The 19,534-nt window shown below is 40.6% G+C and overlaps 1 protein-coding gene across 10 annotated transcripts in view; it reads right to left on the reverse strand.

Annotated features, from left to right (window-relative positions):
• Nucleotides 1–5,638: 5,638 nt before the first annotated feature.
• Nucleotides 5,639–19,534, reverse strand: part of AMPH (amphiphysin) — a 65,638-nt gene continuing 51,742 nt past the window's right edge. For 4 of the 10 annotated variants that reach the window (XM_026843799.1, XM_026843795.1, XM_026843792.1 and 1 more), the window contains 4 exons: nt 13,448–13,597; nt 11,456–11,722; nt 9,566–9,667; nt 5,639–6,814 (listed from right to left, as the gene is read on the reverse strand). In XM_026843799.1, coding sequence (XP_026699600.1) covers nt 6,707–6,814; nt 9,566–9,667; nt 11,456–11,722; nt 13,448–13,597 — 627 coding nt within the window. In that variant the 3' untranslated portion in view covers nt 5,639–6,706. Of the gene's footprint in view, nt 6,815–9,565; nt 9,668–11,455; nt 11,723–13,447; nt 13,598–17,925; nt 17,983–19,534 lie in introns of all 10 variants that reach the window. The other 6 variants (XM_026843801.1, XM_026843797.1, XM_026843794.1 and 3 more) reach the window with 2 other exon arrangements.

Genomic DNA, 19,534 nt, shown 5'->3' on the forward strand with positions numbered 1-19,534 from the left:
AGAAAAGGGCAAAAACAAAGGGTAGGAATACTATGAATTTGTATGCGATTTTGCAGACCTAAATCGAGCAGGCAGTATAGAAAAATGGTGGAATATTTTATTACTGGTGTTATCCCTACAAGTTGTCTCTATCTGCTCTACTGTTTCGAGGACTCCATTTATGGGAGAGGTGATTTGGTATTTTTATAGCTTCAAGAGCCAGTGTCAGGCAGCTGAGGACTGACTGGCTTGCTGGTTTTGAGCGCTCCAACATTAAAAAACTATGACCATTAATTTATCAGTGCTGTTTTGTTAGAAAGTCAAATACCGCAGCACTAATGCCCCAGAACCACAAGTCGAACAGTTTTCATTCACCCCAGTGAAACCAGGACAAACTATGGGCAGGGTAAACAGAGAGAGACAGAGACAGGAGGAGACATGTAAGAAAATTACGAGGGAAACTGGCTTTACAAGGTCAAAGTAGTGCGAAGGAGCTAGAAAATGAAGACAATTTTTGTTTTATTTTTTTTCCCCATAGTTATTAATTTAGCTATTAAAGCACTGGTAGAATATAAAATTATTTTAAGCAGAGGTAGCATATTATTTTTATCTCTTAAACCAACATTGCCTCTTTGAATTGAACCAGCTGAGTAACTTGCTACTTGGTGCTGATTTACCATGTTTGTAACACAGCATGAGTTTTAGCATGTATGAGATGCAAGGATATGTTGTCGCAATGATTTACAGTGCAGCTCGGTAATATATTTTTCTGTCTTTTCCTGCAGGGTGAAGTAGCCAGTTACTGCATACATAAAACTGGTTTTGCTGCCATTATTGCATGGAATTTGCCCTGTGTGTCTGCAAGTATGAGCCAACTTCAGATAATGAGAGGTATTAATGAAACTCGCAGCTGAAGACTGATCCAAGCAACAGCTGACTTCAAATTCTAGTATCTATCACCCTCTGCTGGGTATGAAGGAGTAAAACCCTCAGAAGCCCTTTTTGAGCAGCTGTGCAGATGCTATATAGCATCCACAGGCATGGATGGATGCTGAGAATTCTTACAATACTCGGAATTTTTTAAGCAAAACAGGTGTGCATCGGTCATTTTTATATTCATGAGTACTTTTAAAGTGGACAGGAGTGTGATGTTCTTTCTTGGGCCAGGAGATACCCAAAGATCCTCAGCATTTATACAACCTCTCCTGTAAAACATCTTACAGGTTTAAAATACAGTGTTCTGAATCCCTGTCAGTCACTATGGACAATTCCCACTTTCATTTGTATATCTACAAAACCTTGGGAGTCACAGCACCATGCCAGATATGGGATCTTTCAGATTTTAGCCACTGAGAGAGAGAATTTTGTATGACCTTCTCATTTGGTGATCTCGTCTTAACCCACACAGCTTATTCCACAAGATTACATGATGGTTGTTTTTTTTTTTCAATCACTGACACACAGACAGATTATTCCTTCCATTGCAGCGCAATGTGTTTAAATTTAAAAAACTCATATAGAGAATTTGGCCTTCTTATGAATAATTACCTGAAATAAATGAAGTCTAGGAAGCCTGGATACGTTCACCTTCTCCTTTGTAGCATGTACCTTGGAAATATAATAATTTAGGTATATCACTACTTACCTTTCCAGTGTTTTGGTCGTTATACCTTGTGCTACAAGCAGTCTGTCTAGGCAAATATAAAGGCACTCTTAGTGACCTGATGTTGGCGTGGCTTGCACCAAAGCCTGTGCTCAGATAGCACCAAAATAGACTCCAGCCTGTTTTCTCCTCTGAAACCAGGTTGAGGACTAACAGGACTTTTGCATTTGTTGACCCTCTTCAGCAGACATGGGTCTCACTGACTCCTGAAGACTATTTCTGGTGGCTACATGCTCTTTTGTTGTTCTCTGCATTGCATCTAGCACCTGCGGCTGGACAGAAATCCTGCCTACACACAGGGTGGTACTTTTACTACTGCCTGGGTAATTTCTTTCACTGAAGTTTCCCTTAGCTGCTATCTAAATACACAGCAAAATTCCTTCGAGATGATTTCAGCTTTGCCAAATTAATGTTAATTAAGAGGTCTTTCTGTTGGTTATAGGAGTTGTCATTTGGGAAGCGCCGCAGTCTTCCCCCTTACGATGCTTCTGTGCTGATTAAACAGGTCAGAGTGAAGACATCCGTGCAAGAGAAATACAGATGGACTTGAAATGCTGCCAGGGACACAGTGCACACAGAGATAGCATCGGAGCTGAAATCACGTGGATGGAGACCTAAGAGAGGAAATCTTTGAGAAGTAACCGTCTCACCACACATTTAGTGAGATCCGAGTCCAAAACCATAGCCCACTTCATATTCTCTAATTCTGAACCTGGACATGCCATCTCCTAAAATTTCTCTTCCTAATTAAACGGATTTTTTTTACTCCAGAAAGAATTGGGGTTTAATACAGAAGCAAGGTGGCTGTCTCGTCACTGGCTTGCTTGCACCAAGTCCATTGCAGTCCCCTCATCTGCAGTGAACGCCTCGCCACCAGAGAGCACATCAGAGCTAGCAGTGACACTGCTGATCACAGCCAGCTGGAAAAAAAAAAAACCAAACCCACTTCTGTGCTCTTCTGCGCTGCTTTCAGAAATGATGACCCTGCTTAATTCATTGAACTAACTGCTTTCTGTACCTGGGGACTGGCTTAGCAGGGAGTGTGTTTCATCAACTGCCACAGTAGTGTTTTAAATACAAAAAGACAAATCTTTAAAATCTATTTTAAAAACTAACAGTAAAATCTTGATTTTGTCCTTAGCAGCAAACTGTGGTGTTTTGGAGGCTACTGTTGTACTTCTGGCTACTGCAGCTGCTCTGCCTACACATGGGTGCAGAGGACGGGACAGCCTTGTAAACTGTTCCTACAACCAGTGGCTGCTCTTTCCCAACTCTATCCCTTTAACCTCCCCATCACGGTGACTTTCTTTCAATGCCCTTTTTCCCCCATGTCTGCAAGACACTAAGAAATTTTCATTAAGCGTGCACTTTGATGAGACTATGATTTACTTCACATCCTTCTGGCATTAAGGCATCAGTAACCAGAGCATCCCGGAATCAAATGCCACACAATCTGAGTAGGACCAAACCCCCCAGCCTCCCCTCCATCTTCATAAGGCAGGGACAGATGCACCCAGATGTGAGGTCTAGAAGAGGTGGGGAGAGGAGGAGGAGGAGAAAAGGGACAGAAGCGTCATTCAGCTTATTCATTTTTCATTATTCATGGAAGGTAGTAAACCAGAGAGATGAGCTGCAAATACACAATTTATTCATTCACCCCCACAAGATGTTTCTCCATCTTCAGTTATTTTGTCTTACTTCCAAGGCCACACCATGCATAATCAGCCTGCGAGATCAGGAGATTGAGTCCCTAAATCTTTTGAAGGGTTTATCTTATGTAGAATTAGAAATTATAGCTGCTGTACAAGGTTAGTAATGTGTGCTGTCTTAGGCAAAAATAAGTCTTTAGAGAAACCAAGATACAATGGGTTATTGTTTTACAGTCACTCTGAAAGCATGAAATTTGGTAATTCGCCAAGTCCAATGTGGTGTGTTAATCAGAAAAATCCAAGAAAAGAAATAAGTAATTCTGGGCTAATATAACTCCAGGGGGGAGGTTATCAGGGGTACCAAACAGCAGTATATACTGGAAAGAATTTCTCTTGCTTGCCCTAGAATAAGTTTCTACAGATCACAGATAAATAAATTTAATTTCACTATTCATCTCAGGAGCTGCAGACATAAAAGTGTCTGAGAGGTAAGTCTCATTGTCTAATGAAACTAAGAAATCCAATACGAGAAACAGGTATTAACCCAAAATTATAAATACATTTCTATTCATGAACTCCTTCTGTTAGAAGGGAAAAATTAAGAAAATTATCATTCTGGCTATCTTATCAATGCCCTTCTTTTAACATCTATCACCTTGGTATATGGAATTTTGCAAGGAATTTTAAAGATATAACATTAATAATTCTTCTCATCCTTCCTGTAAGACATCTTTGCTTTGCGGCTCTGTGGTACATGTGTGAGATAGGCAGATGTATTTAATGTCAGAATGGTATGTCATATCCACAGTAACCTGCAGCACTTAAATGACACATGCACCATGTTCAATAGCATGGCTTTTGGGACATTATCAGTACATCTTCTTGTTGCCAGCAAATAATAACAGTCCTTGTAGTGAGATGGGAACATTTGATGGGTTTTGAAATTATATTTTTCTTTATACTGAGGTGGAATTAAGAAATGAAGAATCAAGAAGTATTTCTGAAGAGCATGTCAGAAGAAACAATGACAGCTCTTTGCTGTAGACGAGAGACCTTTCTATCTATATACAACCTCAGGTATGATGCAAACCCCTTACCAATGGATTTGGCACATCGATCTGTACCAAGGGCATTAGAAGAGTCAAGGTCAAGGGTGTTGCCTTTGACTCGGGTACTTCTAGCATCAAGAGGGCATAATGGCAACTGCACACAATCAGCACTGGGTAAAGAAATGCTTTGGGCTGATCACAGTGTCCCCTGCTTCCTTAGGGTTAGAGCTGTCATGCACGACGGTCTCGCTTGACTGCAGGCCCCAGACAAAGAACTGGCAACATGGCATCCACACTGAGGCTCCATCATCCAGTGCTGCTCTCTTGCAGTGATCTGTAGAGCAGCTGTTGCTGAAATGCGAGCGTTCAGATGTAGTGAAGCAGGGAACTGGCCTGAAGGTCATCAGAGTCTCACCATAAATGAGGTGTAATAGGTTATTGTGACCACCTCAAAGCAGCGCACTGGAGTCTGGAATTTATTGTAACACATCAAAACAAAAAGAAAGTTGTTTCTCTGGTGAGATTCTTGGCTCTGGATCACTGCTGACCACCAAGCCTGTTAAAGGAATGAACAAGAAAACTAAAGAGCTTTCCTGCAACCTCCTTAGACTCCAATTGTTCATTATGACATTTCAAAGTCAAAACCACAGCTATTGCAGTTGAGCCATTCAGCTTCTTGACAAAACACAGCTATCATTAGACTTGCTCCTGAAAAAGAGAGAAGCCAACTTTCCTTCTCTTCCAGAGCAACAAAAAAATCTGTTTCTTCAACTGAAATCCGACAAATTAGAAATAGAGTGGAAAGAGATGCTGTTTGTACACAAAACAAGCCCCCAACCAAAATATCATGAAAAATAACTGAACTGCTAGGAAATTACAGATGCTCCTAAATATTTGCCTCTTCCATGCATCAGAAACACAATAGAGCAGATTCATGAAGAACTTTCTTTCCACACAAATAAATGGACAAGTGAAAAATTACTAAGAATTAGCAATCTTCAGCTGTGATGGTCAAGCACAGACAAGTTCCCTTGGTGCTTGTGGACAGATATTAGTTGGCGGTCAGAGTCTGGAATAGGAGGAGCATCTAGGAGATTGCTGAGCTGGGGTTCAGACCTTCTGGAGTTCTGGTCATGACTAGGGATGAGAGCAAGAATTTAGATGGTGCACCTGTTATGCTGTGTTTCTTTGGAGGAAAAAAAGGTATTAAATTAAGCTTGGATTCTCTAATACAACATATAAAATATATGAACTTCGGTGTTGGAAAACTTCAAAAGCACCACAGATGAAACAGCTTCTTTGGATCAAAGGTTTATTTTTAATGACACAGCACTGGAAAACATAAGTTACAGATGACTTTTTGATACAGGATACATTATATATCTTATTTTAAAAGGATCTGTGAAGATATGCTGCATAAATACATATAGTGAAAATATATTGTTTTTATTTTTTCTCAGAGATTAGTTCTGTTTCTTTTTTTAAATTTATTCAGCCAATTAAATAAAAAAGTATAGATTAGCATCATAACAGCTCCCCCTCCAGGTTATCTCATTGTAACTACTGCAGCTGAAGGAGGAGACTGAGCCATGCCTTCTCAAAGGTTTAGCAGCTTTGAACATGATGTTTTTCATCATCTCAGAATGAAAATTTCACATTACAAACACAGATACTGTATCATGTTTTGGCAATGGAGCAGCTAGTTTTGCTTTGGAGCAAAACTGTTTCCTGTAATGCCAGACAGTGAAAGAGCAATGCATGTACTGATGATACTACACAGTCAAAGAGCTACGATGAAGTCATGAAAATGCATATATATCCATATGCACTTATATATACACATTTAAGTTCTTCTGTGTATATATATTACGCATGTCCAAAAATAACATTGAAAAACGTTGCAGCAGTTAATTATCTTTTTTAAACACATGAAACTCATAATAGTTTGACCTCATTACTACAGGATAACTAAATCTTCTGCAGTGCAACTCAATACAATACACTTAGTGCAGAGAAGTTAAGGTTTTGGTATTGAGGAGGCTAATTTCAGATTTCATGGGAAAGGACCAATACAGGATCACCATAGCTCTGACAAAGCACAAACAAACCCGTTGCCACATACGTGTGAACAAATAAGGACATTTCTTTTTTATTTGATTTTTTTTTTTTTCATGTACTGCTTCAGAGATTGCTAGCTTAACTGTTTGCATTCATGCTCATTTTGATATGTTTCAACAAGCTTTGTCTGGCATCAGTCTGTAAACCATTAACAGTTTAAACTACAAAAAGGTGGGCTCCTGTGTTTCAAAGAGGTTAAAAACCTACTGACTGATCTTTGTATCACGTTCGTCTGCCTGAGCGGAGAACTACTCCAGATGGCGTGTGAAGTTCTCTGGGAAAAGTCCTTTATAACTGTTTGCATCTCTGTACTGAAGCCACTCGGATTCTTTAATGCCTGTCAACCAGCCAGCCTCCTGCAAGGAAAAAGACAGAGTCTCTTAAACTTCAGCTCTCCTCACTTCCTTCCTGTAAGCTTCAGACCTGAAGATATTTCAGAGTCACACGGCTAAAAGATTTGGTGCTTTGGTTAAAAAGCAGCCTCTGATTTTGCAGAGACCATTTTCTCTGTTCTGCCGGACCACAGTTGTGTGAGACCGAGTGACTGTGAGCATATTGTGGAGGCTTTAGCCCATCTAACCCCTGGCTGAACTCAAAACTGGATAATCAGTCTTCCAGGTCATCCAGTATTACACCAGATCTACATTTGTGCAAATCTCCATTGAGACTTTTTGCAAAGTTGCCACAATAATACTGGCACACTTGTGCAGTAAGAGCACAGCAGTGGATCAGAAACATTACATGATATTGTAGTTGGGGAAAAAAGTAGTTTTCAATCTGTTTTTTTTTTTTTTTTTCCCTGAGAGTTGTTTGTCTCTTGTTCATGTATTGGCAGTCAGAAGGAATAACAGTTCTTGCAATCTATGGAGTTACTATCTCTGGAAACTCCAACTTAGTTAATATGCAATTATTTTTCAAAAAGCTACTAGAAACCTAAAACAGAACTTGACATGCAAACCTTCAAACAAATCACCAGCAGTTCAAGCAATCAAAAGAGAGATTTCTTATTGGAAAGTGCTGGATTTTCTTAAGTGTGATCAATTCTACCTGGAATAAATTCAATTGAGTATTTTTGAAAATGATCAACCTTTTCTCATCTCACTAACTCAGTAACTCTGTGCTTCGTTCCTTTTAAGAGCAGGAGCCAGAGCAAAGCCATGACAAACGGAATTTCTAATGCTGCCTTATTAGTATTGCACAAAGAGTCCACAAGGAGATAGAGCAGCTCAAACAGATCTTCACAGACACCACCACGTAATGATTGCTCAGTGGCTGCATGCGGGGATGTACTGGCTCTCTCCCCCCAAAATAAGCATCGTTAAAGCAGACACAGATTATGTATAGCATTGCCTAGGTACATGTAACTGGGGACATGTTTTTGAAGTATTTGGAATATCTGGGATACAGGGGAGAGGAACTGCGGCTTTCTAGCACCTGGCAGTATAGATTGTACGAAGAAATGAACAGTTTTACTTGATAACAACTTCATCTAAAGACTAATGGAAAAATTGAAGCCACTGTGTGGGACTGGTTTGCTTTGAATGGGGAACACAGGCTGATGTTACCAGCAATATTAGAATTATGGTTTTAGACAGGTCAATTTTGAAGGAGAATAAAGAATAACAAAGATAAAAAGACTCTATATAAATCAACAAAGGGAAAAGACAAAAAGATTAATCTTTATCGTGATGTTAAACATGAAGGGCAAATATGTACCAAGTGATAAAGATATGACCAGAATAGTTTCAGAAACATGAATACATAAAGGTTTATTTTCTCCATCATTGCACACAATTTACTGCAATTAATGCTAATGGAATTTCGATGCACACCAGAAGAGTATACTTCATGGGTTTGCCAAGTAAAGATTAAGCACATTTAACACATTCCTAAGAAAAACAGACTGAAGACAGAGCGGATTTTGCTGTCCTTACAGCAGTGTCCTATTCTCAAATGCTGATAATGAAAGCAGCTGAACTGCCCATGAGGTAAGAGGTAGCATAATTTGAGTAACGAAAACAGAATCTATCCCTATAAAAAGAGCAAAGTGCCCTGCTGAAAGAAAAATGTTTTACTCTGAAATTAAAAAAAAAAAAACCAACCCAAACACAACCCCCCAATTTCTTGTATTAAATGAAAGTTCAGCTAAAACGATGAACACTGGTGAACACCTACCTTTGGACAGCATCAGCCACTGAAACAATTTCATACACAGTGCCCAGCACTCATATGTGCTTAGGCTGTATTTAGATCTATTTTAAGAAATATCCTTCATTCGGAGCAGTGCTCTTAGCTACCTGCCCAGGCAGGATGCAGTCCCCCACGTCTCAAGCCCCAGATCAATGGGAGGCTTTTCACCAACACTACTGGCACTAACAGCAGTGTTGGTGCTAACAGTGTGCAGTGCAGTCTTCTCTTTTAAAGCAGTGGCCAAAAATCAATTCACTTCAGCGCACTTCAGTTTAACACATGGGATAAAACTGTTTAAAAATTCACTTGAAATGCACTGTTGAAACAAAATTAAATGTCTTAAATAAAATTAAACTTCTGTTTAACTCAGGTTCAGCTTCCAGAGAGCAGAGTTAGCTTTAGAGGTGTGCGGCACACATGGCAGCGCCTCCATCCATTGTGTGTAGGACAGCACAATTGGTGTGCAGTCTCAGTGCTCTCTGTGGGTGAATTTGTATTATTTCTCCAAATCCACACATAAAAACTCTGAACATGTAGGGACCATGTAATTAATTCTACTGCAATGTTAAGACAAGATGATAGATAACAGCATAATGCACAATTTGCAAGTCATCTTCTGTATCAAGTCCTTGTGTGCCTGTGTGCCTGTATAAAATCCACTACAGAGTAGCATAACACAAAAGTCCTAGAAAATATGTTGACGTCAGATCCTGCTAGTAGCATATATCTGGGACTTTAGCTGTAGCCAACTGTGCCATTTAGTAACAAATGAAAACAAGTTCAAAGACAAAATTAAAGTCTTTGTGTTTTCTAACAGTAATGTCATTTTGAATCCACATTCCCATTAACTATAATCTGTGAGAAAAAAGTTGAGACAAAGAAAAATGTCAACTAAAGAAAGAACGACATGTTTTTACCTGATCAGCTGTGGTCTCAGAAGGAATTACTAGTACAATATCTCCTCGTTTTAAATTAAGCTCATCACTGTTAGCTGCCTCGAAATCGTGTAGAACTTCAACCTGAAGAAAATAACACCAAACATACAGACATGATCTAAATGGAGACATTTTCTCCACAAAATTATCTGTTAAATCTTTATTGCAAAAAAGGAGAATGATGTGCCTTCTTTATGCAAACATATGGCTATAGACAGGTACATTCAAATTGTTAATTTTGACATTGATTCATGTCAAATTTTTCTGTTCATATCCTTGGAAGCAGGGACAGCTTAAGTCTTCCTCAGACTACTGAAGGAAGCCTAAGATCCTTTCCCAAGGTTACTGCATCTCAAGGACAGATGATACTGCAACACCTCGTAAGTGCTTCTTGGACAAGTCCTGCCACCCTTATTCCTTCTGTGTTAGGAACTTGGTTTCATTCCTGACTACCATAACTAGATCTGAGAGAAGGGTGGCAAGATTTTGCAAATAAAATTGGGAACGACTCCCAGGAAGTGATATTTCAGACTCTTTCCCACTCTCTTGTTGTGGCCACTGGATATTATTCTTGCTGTAACATCCAGAGAAATCTAAGTGGGACATACAGGACCCATCTCAACAGGTGATCAAAGAGATGAACAATGGGAACCCTACTTAGTGCCTGCCCTGGAAAGAGCTCCCATTTACTGGCAGATGGATATGCCAAAAATATCTGTCTTTCAAAGGGTAGATTATTAAAACATTGGCAGGATCAGACTGAGAACTGACCATTCTAACTAAATGGTTCTACCTCCTTAAGAGATATGCTATTCTAATTTCTCAGAGCACAGCCAGTTCCATGGTAACTCTGCAATAATGAAAGAAAATGGCATCACGAACCAGATGGGGGGCATATATTCTGCTTCTCCTTATTTATGTGTGACCCAAGAGAGTGTGAAGAAAAACAAAAGATTAACTGTATCAGCATGTCTGAGTCAGAGTTGCATGATACTGTTCATCCTCACCTAGATGTTATTCTCAAAGTTTGCTGAAAATATTGAGCAATGAAAATAGACCAAGAAGAATGGCATACTTATGGAATGCTATGGGACTAATTAGTCTGAACTATGCAAATTATAATAGGAAGCATGTAAAGTTCATCAACCCTCAAGGAGCTTTTCTGCTGCTCAGTGATTCTGAAGTGAGAAGCATTATCAAAGTACCTTGTGAACCAGGAAGCCCTAGGGGTGTTGCCAGCCAAGGAAAGAATTTCTCTTACGCTTCATTAAGCTTTTCTGTTTGATAACCCTAACAGTTTATAACTATAGTATTACTAAAGTCACAGAATGACATTTTGGCTTCATTACCATGAATTGTAGAAGTCCCATGGGCTTCAATAGAACCAGAACTTCCACTATAGATAATTCAGGCCAGAAAAATGCTATTTTTAAATATTCATAGAATCACAAAATGGTTTGGGTTGGAAGGGACCTTAAAGACCAAATATATTGTTGGTGTATCTGATATATTGCTAGCATATACCACACAATATTGCTGAATAACTCTGGCAGTGCAGTTTTACTCAATATATTAATTTTCAGTAGTAATCTGGTGAGATGAAAGGGTTCTTGTATGTCAGTAAATCTTACAGCCACGTAAGGATATGCACAGTGACAATGGTGTGCATAAAATCCACCTTCTCAGACTTCATGTGTGAAGCAACAACCCAATGTTAAAGTTGTGCTTGTGTGTATTTGTGTGTGCCTTTGTTTGGCTGTTAAACTAAGTTATCCTATGGCCTCAAAAAATTACCACACTACCTGTGCAGACAGACACATCCATAGAAGCTAGATCTGGAGGGATGTCTAAAAGAAGAATGAAGAAGCAGACCTTAAAGAGAAAGCCAGGTGGCATCGCAGAAGCTGTGTCTCCTGCTAGAACTGGCTGATCTTGAGAAGGTGCAGCCTGGATTTCTTCAGTGGGTTTCTGCTCATTTCCAACTTGAGAAGTTTCACTCGGAGAAGTTTCAGTGCCCTGAGTGCCCATCTCCGCTGTGCCATCTTTGGACTCATTCACGACGACTTCGTGTTCTTCTCCCTCCCCCTCATTGTTTGATGCTGGCTCTATTACTACTGAAGGGATGCTGCTGACCTTTTCCTGGGGGGGGGGGGGGAAAAAAATCACAAAAGCACCGCAAGAATATTTAGTACTTTATTTCAAACATAAAACAGTACTTGTGCAACAACGTAAAGGAGTAATCCCTTCCCTGTTTTCACTGGTCTCTTTAGTCCTCCAAAATCCACTTTCTATATTATCACAAATCATTGCATGATAATAATAAAAATGCTCTACACTTAATTTGGCTTTCATTTTCAATGTGCATGGAAATTAACAGACTTTTCCCCTCCATCCTGATCTTAACTTTGTGTGAATCTGGGTAAAGCCACAAGTTCCAAGAGTCACTATCCTCTATTTCTTTGGGAATTCAAATAAGCAGGATAATAGTAATACAAATGTGATGAAAGAAGGAAACATGACCTGTTTCTTTGACTGATTGAGAGTATTTCTTCTGACTTACAGCGATGTAACTGGGAGAGAAAGCAAAAAGGCTAAGTAGATAGTATCTGACTAATAACCAAGCCTATGGCAAAAATCATTTTATGAAACTTGTTGGAGCATCCAACCTGAAGAGAACATGTTCACCGACCCTCTGCCAGATCACCCTGTTCTGGCGCACAGAAGAAATACAATGTGCGATGGCAGGAGTTGGCAACTGTCTGCCCAGCTTCAGGGTCTGCTCAAGTAGCTGTTCCCCAGCTCCTCAGAGGTTGCAGAAGAAAAGGCAGCAGGCCAGATGCAGATACACACTTGACCACTGTGGTTTTCATAAAACAAAGTAATGCTATTGATAGGACATTGTCGTGGTTTGAACACGGCCGGTGGCCACTCATTCACCCTCCCCCCTCCCTGGGGGAAAGAATTGGAGGGTTAAAGGGAGACTTGTAGGTTGAGATAAAAACAGTCTAATAATTGTAACAAAATAAAACAATGACAGAAAATACAAATGGGTAATGCACAATGCAACTGCTCACCACCTGCTGACTGATACCCAGATTGTTCCTGGCTAGCGATCCCGAAATACCAAGATTCCACAGTCACGGTCCTGGATGCGAGAGAGAACCCTCCCCTTCCCGGTTGCCCCTCCTTCCATGCTGAGCATGACGTGACATGATATGGAATATTCCACTGGCTAATTTGGGTCCAGTGTTCTGGCTCTGCTCCCTCCCAGCTTCTTGTACACCTGCGCACAGGCAGGACATGGGCAGTTGGAGAGACCTTATCTCTTAGCAACAGCTGAAAACATCTGTGTATTATCAGCATTCTCATACCAAATCCCACTCTGAATCCAAACTACAACACTATTCTAGCTACTAAGAAGAAAAATTAACTCTATCCTAGCTGAAACCAGGACAGATATGGTGCCAGGAGACAAGAAAAATCCATTATTTTCTCTGCCTATACCTCCAGAAAGCCTGGTTATGTTACATGACAAAGCTCGTCTCCACAGAGGAGCACCAAGAGACAACAGCAGAAGGGGGAGCTCAAACAATACCCTGCCCATGCTGCTCCTAGGCCCATCACAGGAATCATCAGCCCAAGTCCCTTTCCACAAGCCCAGGGGAGCACAGGAGCACAAAGGCAGGTACAGGCCAAGTTAAGGACACAGCAGAAGGGACACCCTGCATGGGAACCTCCCAGGAGAGCCTCAGCCTTGCTTCTGGGTGGACCTGGGCACACAGAGCTGCAGCAGCTGTGCCTCTCAGGCTGCTGAATCTGTCCCAGTTCCCCTAACACACTCTCCCATGCACTGACATTAATTACCTGAGACACATCAGCCTCCTTTTCTTCTCCCTGAGGTTTGTCACCTTCAGCAACACCCTCCTGCTCGGTGGTGGCAGCACCATCACCAGCTCCTGCTGCCACAGCCACACCATCTTCTGCTGCTGCAGCCCCCTCGGTGACAGGTACCACCTACAAACAACAGGAGGGAGGGACCTTTCAGGGTTTGAGTTCTGGATATCTGCTGGAGAGACTATGGACCAGCCTCTGCTCTGCGATCTCCCTGGGTGATGCCAACCCACAGCCTTGGTTTCATTGGGGTTCTTCCCGATTTGTGGGGGAGAGTGGTGCTGGGGGTAACCTTGTGCAGGGAAGCTGATTAACTGGTGGGAGAGGCACCTCACTAGGCACCACTCAGCAGAGTCCTCAGGTGTTACTAGTGGAGTAACAGTTTGCCAAGGCTCTAGTATATTTACCTTCTCTTGCCTTCACAGTGTACTGTGGAAGAACTTCACCACAGGTTTCTGCTGAGGAAAAGGAGCTTGCAAGCTGTCCAGGGGTCCACAGGACCCTGCAAGTGGAGTCTGCTCTTGGGAAGAGGTTCCAAGTCTTCTCCAGCTACTATCACCTACCTCTAGACCTGGGCTGGTTTCAAAAATACTGCCTTAATTACATGTTCCTTTCTAATACACAGACTTGCAAATTGGGCTGTATCAGCAGAAGCAAATATCTTCTACAGCTGGTTAAAGATCAAAAATCTTCAGATTCAATCAGATACCATTAAAAAATATAACCATAAAGATCTCTAGCAAGGTCAGTATGAAAAAAAGAAACATACATAAAAGCCCATTCTGTCTCCTTATGTCTGAACCATTTGTGATCAGACCATGCTGAAAAGTTAATGCATGTTTTGTTCCAGTTCTTGAAAGATGAACAGAAAAGTATCTGCCTATAGATCAATGCTGAATCCTTCAGCCAGCAGAGACTGTTGTAATTTATGTATCACCGTAACATTTGGATTGGTACATACTGGTATACGCTTACGGTAGCATAATGGATTCATCTTAAGGGTTGGAGGTGGAAGGTAAATGACAAAATTCATTCTGTTAGGCCGATTAACTTCAACATGGAATTTTTTATGACAGATAGAACCACAATAAAGTAAAAACACTGAAGAAAAACTAGAAAGAAAAATTTTCTTGGTACCAGTGTCAAGATGGAGTTAGCAGAAATATCTCTGATCTCCAGTTAACAGCCTGATGCTCTTTGTTTCCTAAATTTGATCCTTCCTCCATGGATAAGGCTAACTCAGCTACATAAACTCAACTGAACTACCTGCAATTGCTCATGGGCACTCTTCAAGCATTGTTTTTTTAGCAATACCTAATATTCAGCACTACTCCTATTTGCTGCTATTAATTTATGTGATAAATTCTTCTGGAGTCCTTGAAGGCAGAAAATACTACAGGGTTTTGCAGAAATCATGGGAGTAGCTTTAGTTTAAATTGTGTACGTTGCTGACGAAGGATGCCCGATCGTAAAAAGAAGTAACATCAAAAGACATGGGCAGATGTTGACATCTTCTCCTGTGACTTGTAAGGCATGCAAGCCTGCCACTTACAGTATTACCAATTTTAGCGCCTTGATCCAAGAAGATATTCAAATAAATGATGAGTGAAAAAGCCCTGGAAGAAGCTAGTAGGAAAGAGGGGGAACAGAGTGCATATCAGATTGATTTTATACCATGCACTTCTAACAGCGTGCTGCAGAAATTGATCTTGCTGTCTGTTGCGATTAGGATCAACAGTTCTTTTCTATTTATTGGATTTGTATAGACCATTTTATTTCACTAAGGAGGAGAATACTAATTTACATGAATCAGCTCTCAAATGCCCCGCAGTGAAAGGGTGACGCTCTCACAGCCTGTAGCCATGAGTCACTGAATGTATACCACAGCTCACAATTGCATAATCATTTGTTCTTGTGCCTTAGAGTACAAAACCAATGCAAGCTAGATGATTAAAAAAAGCTTTTATAAAAATGCATGTGAGTTCGCACAGCATGAACCTCACTATCAGCCTCAAATAGGTTTGATTAGTATAGAAAAGAAAATAAGAAGTGGGAGACTCAGCCCACTGAATTCATACCCAGCTATGGTGAACCATATACATGTAGATATAGTTACCTGTCTTACCTTACTTCATATTGAAAACCAATCCTACAAATCTCATTTTTTCACAGGTCATCAATAATATTAGGCAGTCTAATAATATTCCAAATTAGCCATCTCTAGCAGTATTGTTGCAATTTGGACAGTTGTCCCATTATACCAACTGCATAGGGGACAAAGAAAGGGTCATCCAGTATAATGAGGGCTGCGATACAAGAACCACTCCACAGGTTTAGCTGCAGCAGAATTGAATGGTGCTTCACCCAGGATGCAGCCGATTCACAGGGTTGCCCTCTCCGCTCATTAACATCGCTGTCAGCTCATCACAGTGCCACAGATTTGGCAGCAGCAAGAACAAGCCCAGGGAGAGGAGGAGGGGTACTGAGCCTGCTGCTGGGGGTCTGGCAGAGGAGCTCCCAGAGCTATGCCAGTTTTCCTGAGCTGAAGGTCTCACCCCAAGGCTGGATTTAGAAAGGGACTGGGTAATTTTTATGACAGTTGGTTATAATTGCGGCTAAGCTAGCTAACAAAACATCAAGAGGAACTAATCATCATGCTTTAGGGAATACATCAATTGCTTGCAAAGTCTTGGAAGACTTTTTTTAGTAGTACTGAAGAATTCGTTATGCAAGTTATAGTATCAAAAAGACCACCCTCCACTGGAGGCCAGATATCAGCTTAACAAGTAGCTTGATCTCTTGTGGCAGCTCTTTAGAACAAGAGGTAACGGCCTCAAGTTGTGCCAGGGAAGGTTTAGACTAGATATTAGGAAGCATTTCTTTCCAGCAGGGGCTGTTGGGCATTGGAATAGGCTGCCCAGGGAGGTGGTGGAGTCCCCATCCCTGGAGGGGTTGAAGAGTTGGGTTGACCCAGCGCTGAGGGAACTGGTGGAGTTGGGAACAGGCAGTGTGAGGTTCATGGTTGGACTGGATGATCTTCAGGGTCTTTTCCAACCTCAATTCCAACAATTCTGTGATTCTGTGATTCTTCTGCATAGAGTAATACTGTTATTTTAAACAGGACACAGAGTCAAACTCTCCAGATGAGAGACCTCAACTTTACAGGGACAAGTGGTATTAGAAAAAAGGGGAAAGATTTCAAAGCTTAGTCTTGATGCTCACAGGATAGTGGGGAATTTCTTGCATGTTTCTTCTTGGACCAGACTTGGTGGGAGCGACAAGCCAATGCTAGAGAAGCGATGCAACACTCTTGCACTGTGTCAAGACCAAGCTGGGCTTCGTCTACTGCTCCTGTCCTGTACTTTCTTGCTAGTGTAATTCCACTGATTCCTATGCAGGTGTGGCAATGCTGGTGAGAAATATAGCACCAGCAAGTCCCAAACTCACTTCCCAGTGACACTGGGATACCCTGGAGCTACAGATAGATGCTCGATTCTAGCACAGCTAATGTTGTTTTACAGCAGGGTAAAAATTCCAAGCTGGGACAGCTAGACTTACCATATTCTGAAACCAAAGTGCATGGAGACCAGTTCATGATGCTTTTGTAACCATTGTGGCACCAAAATGGATAACAACAAAAAGGAGGTTGTCAGCACCTTGAGATACGAATCCTACGTGATTAATAACTAGGAGTTACAATCTCTTTCTTGGTCCCTACTTCTACCCCTGCATTTAATACGTAGCCATTCCTTTTGTGCTGCATTTGAACACATTGCAATTTCACTTTAGGATAGAAGGATTCAGGGTAAGTAATTTTATCACCTCTGAAGAAATACAAGCAAAATACAATCATTTGAGTCCACATATGCACAGCTTAAAGTATGTCACTGAGCTCTTCAGTTGCTCTGTGATTTTAACTGCATCTCACCTGACACAGGATTTATGTTTTAGCAAACAAACTCCTAACATGATTATTTTCAAATATCTGTTTTAGTTCAGGGCATATTGTGCTAGGAAAAATAAGTGATTAATTGAAGTTTTTTCTCTTTTATAAAGACATTAGCAGAAAGGCTAGGCAAACACATTTACAGAGAGTGTAAAGGCTACTGGGAATTTATGCAACGTATTTCCAAATGTCAATAGAAACAGTATTATACCTCCTACCATAGAGCTGCTTTGTTTGCTGCCCTGAGATATTTATCATTCTATACTGCTGCAACAGGCAGTTTCTAAGACAGGTCCTGCATTGAATGAGAGGTGCTCTGGTGTTAGAATATATACTGCAGATACAGATATATCTGTGCAGTGTAAGAATAAACACCGCAGCTAGGTCACAGTTGCATCATATCGGCCTGTATATTGATGACATGCAAATGTAAATTATATTTTTTGTCACAATTCTCTTGAAGATATTAAAGCACAGCCACGCTCTTGAGGCTGCTCATATGTACCTCGCTTTCTTTCTCAGCCACTCCAGTGGTCTCCTTATCCCCTGCCTCGACACTGACCTGTATAAAGAAGAAATATGGTCATCACCTTACTCATGCTGAGGCAATGGCTGCAGAGAAATTAGTATTAATCAAGCTTAATGGAAGCACGGCATCTATGGGATGCAATGAAATGAATGGCTGGAACTAAATGGGATAGTATATAGCAAGCAGAAGATTATTGCTGTCACATATAATCTGAAATAAAAGTAGCTATAGGTTAAAAACCAATAAATAAAACCTTTTACACATGTCATCTTCATCACACTGTAAGCACTAAGGACAATTTTATTTACTTTTATTATCAGTACTCTCATTATAGCACCAGCTTTGAAGAATTTTTTAGTAAGCAAAAACCCACAACACTTGACCTTGCACTTTCCAGCAAGCTCAAATTTCTTCCACCCAAGACTCAAACTGTTCCCATTATAACCTGCTGCTGCCCCTGCAACTCACCAGAGTTTCAAGGTAAACTTTATAAAACACTTCTTCCACTCATGTTGGACTGCAACTCATTTAAAAGGGCTGTTCAAAAGAAGTGGGTCACAAAGTTCATATTTTTTTTTTTCAGAATCACCTTTCTCTAGGTCCATATTCAGTCGTACATGCAGCAGGTGTCTGACATTTGAAAAATTAGACATGTGTCAGTGGTTTTCCAAATCTGACACCCACTTAGGTGTTCAAGGGATCGAATGCACTGAACGGTAATGTGCTCCCCCCAAATAGTGCTTTTCACACTAACATTACTACTCTCTAACACTAGGTCCATTTCTACAGATGGTCAACAGTCAAAATCCCTAAAATTCAGGCCTGGTTTGGAATAGTTGGAAGTGCGTTTTTTCTGTTCGGGTTTGACTCCCTGTGGCCACAGTCTAAAGACACTGCTTAGGAAAAAGCAAATGAAAGCCCCATTATGGAAGTCCACTTTGCTAATAAATTTTGAGGCTGCTTTGCAAACACAGCTAGGTCAGATTTTTCAAAAGGGTGAAAGATAAGTTATGCAAACATATGTGAAGGCATGGTGGATTGGACTCCCCGCTTTAATAATCAGAAATTGGGTGACCTCAAGTACTCAGGATCCAGCCAGTTGTCTTCACATACCCATAGCTGTCACCCCAAAATTTCTACAAGTTTCAGCTGCAATGGTTGCATATTTCTTTGTTAATAAAAGGATGCTGAGTTATATCCAAACTTCATATCACTCATGTTTTTTCTAATCTAATCTTTCAGTATTGCCTGCAGTCACCTCATAAGCCCCAAACACATCCAGATGCCAGGGCAAGGCAACTGCTGACAGCGGTGTTACCATAGAAACCTCTCACAGCTTTATCCTGTTAAAATTACAGTGTTATATAACCTTTTTTTTTAATGATTAATTCTTCTTTTTTTTTTTTTTTTAAGCTGCCAAGCCTCTGCCAGAGTCCTCAATTTTGTAGTAAGTTTGAGAAGACTGTAGAAGCTTAAATAGAAAAAAAAATATCAACAGCAAAATGTAATTATTTCTTACTCTAGCGATGCACACATGCACAGAGCCACCCACAGAAGTCTCACTTTTTTTTTTTTTTTTTTTTTA

Source organism: Athene cunicularia (genome assembly GCF_003259725.1).
Source record: "Athene cunicularia isolate RWA chromosome 2 unlocalized genomic scaffold, athCun1 chr2_part2, whole genome shotgun sequence".
NCBI lineage: Eukaryota > Metazoa > Chordata > Aves > Strigiformes > Strigidae > Athene > Athene cunicularia.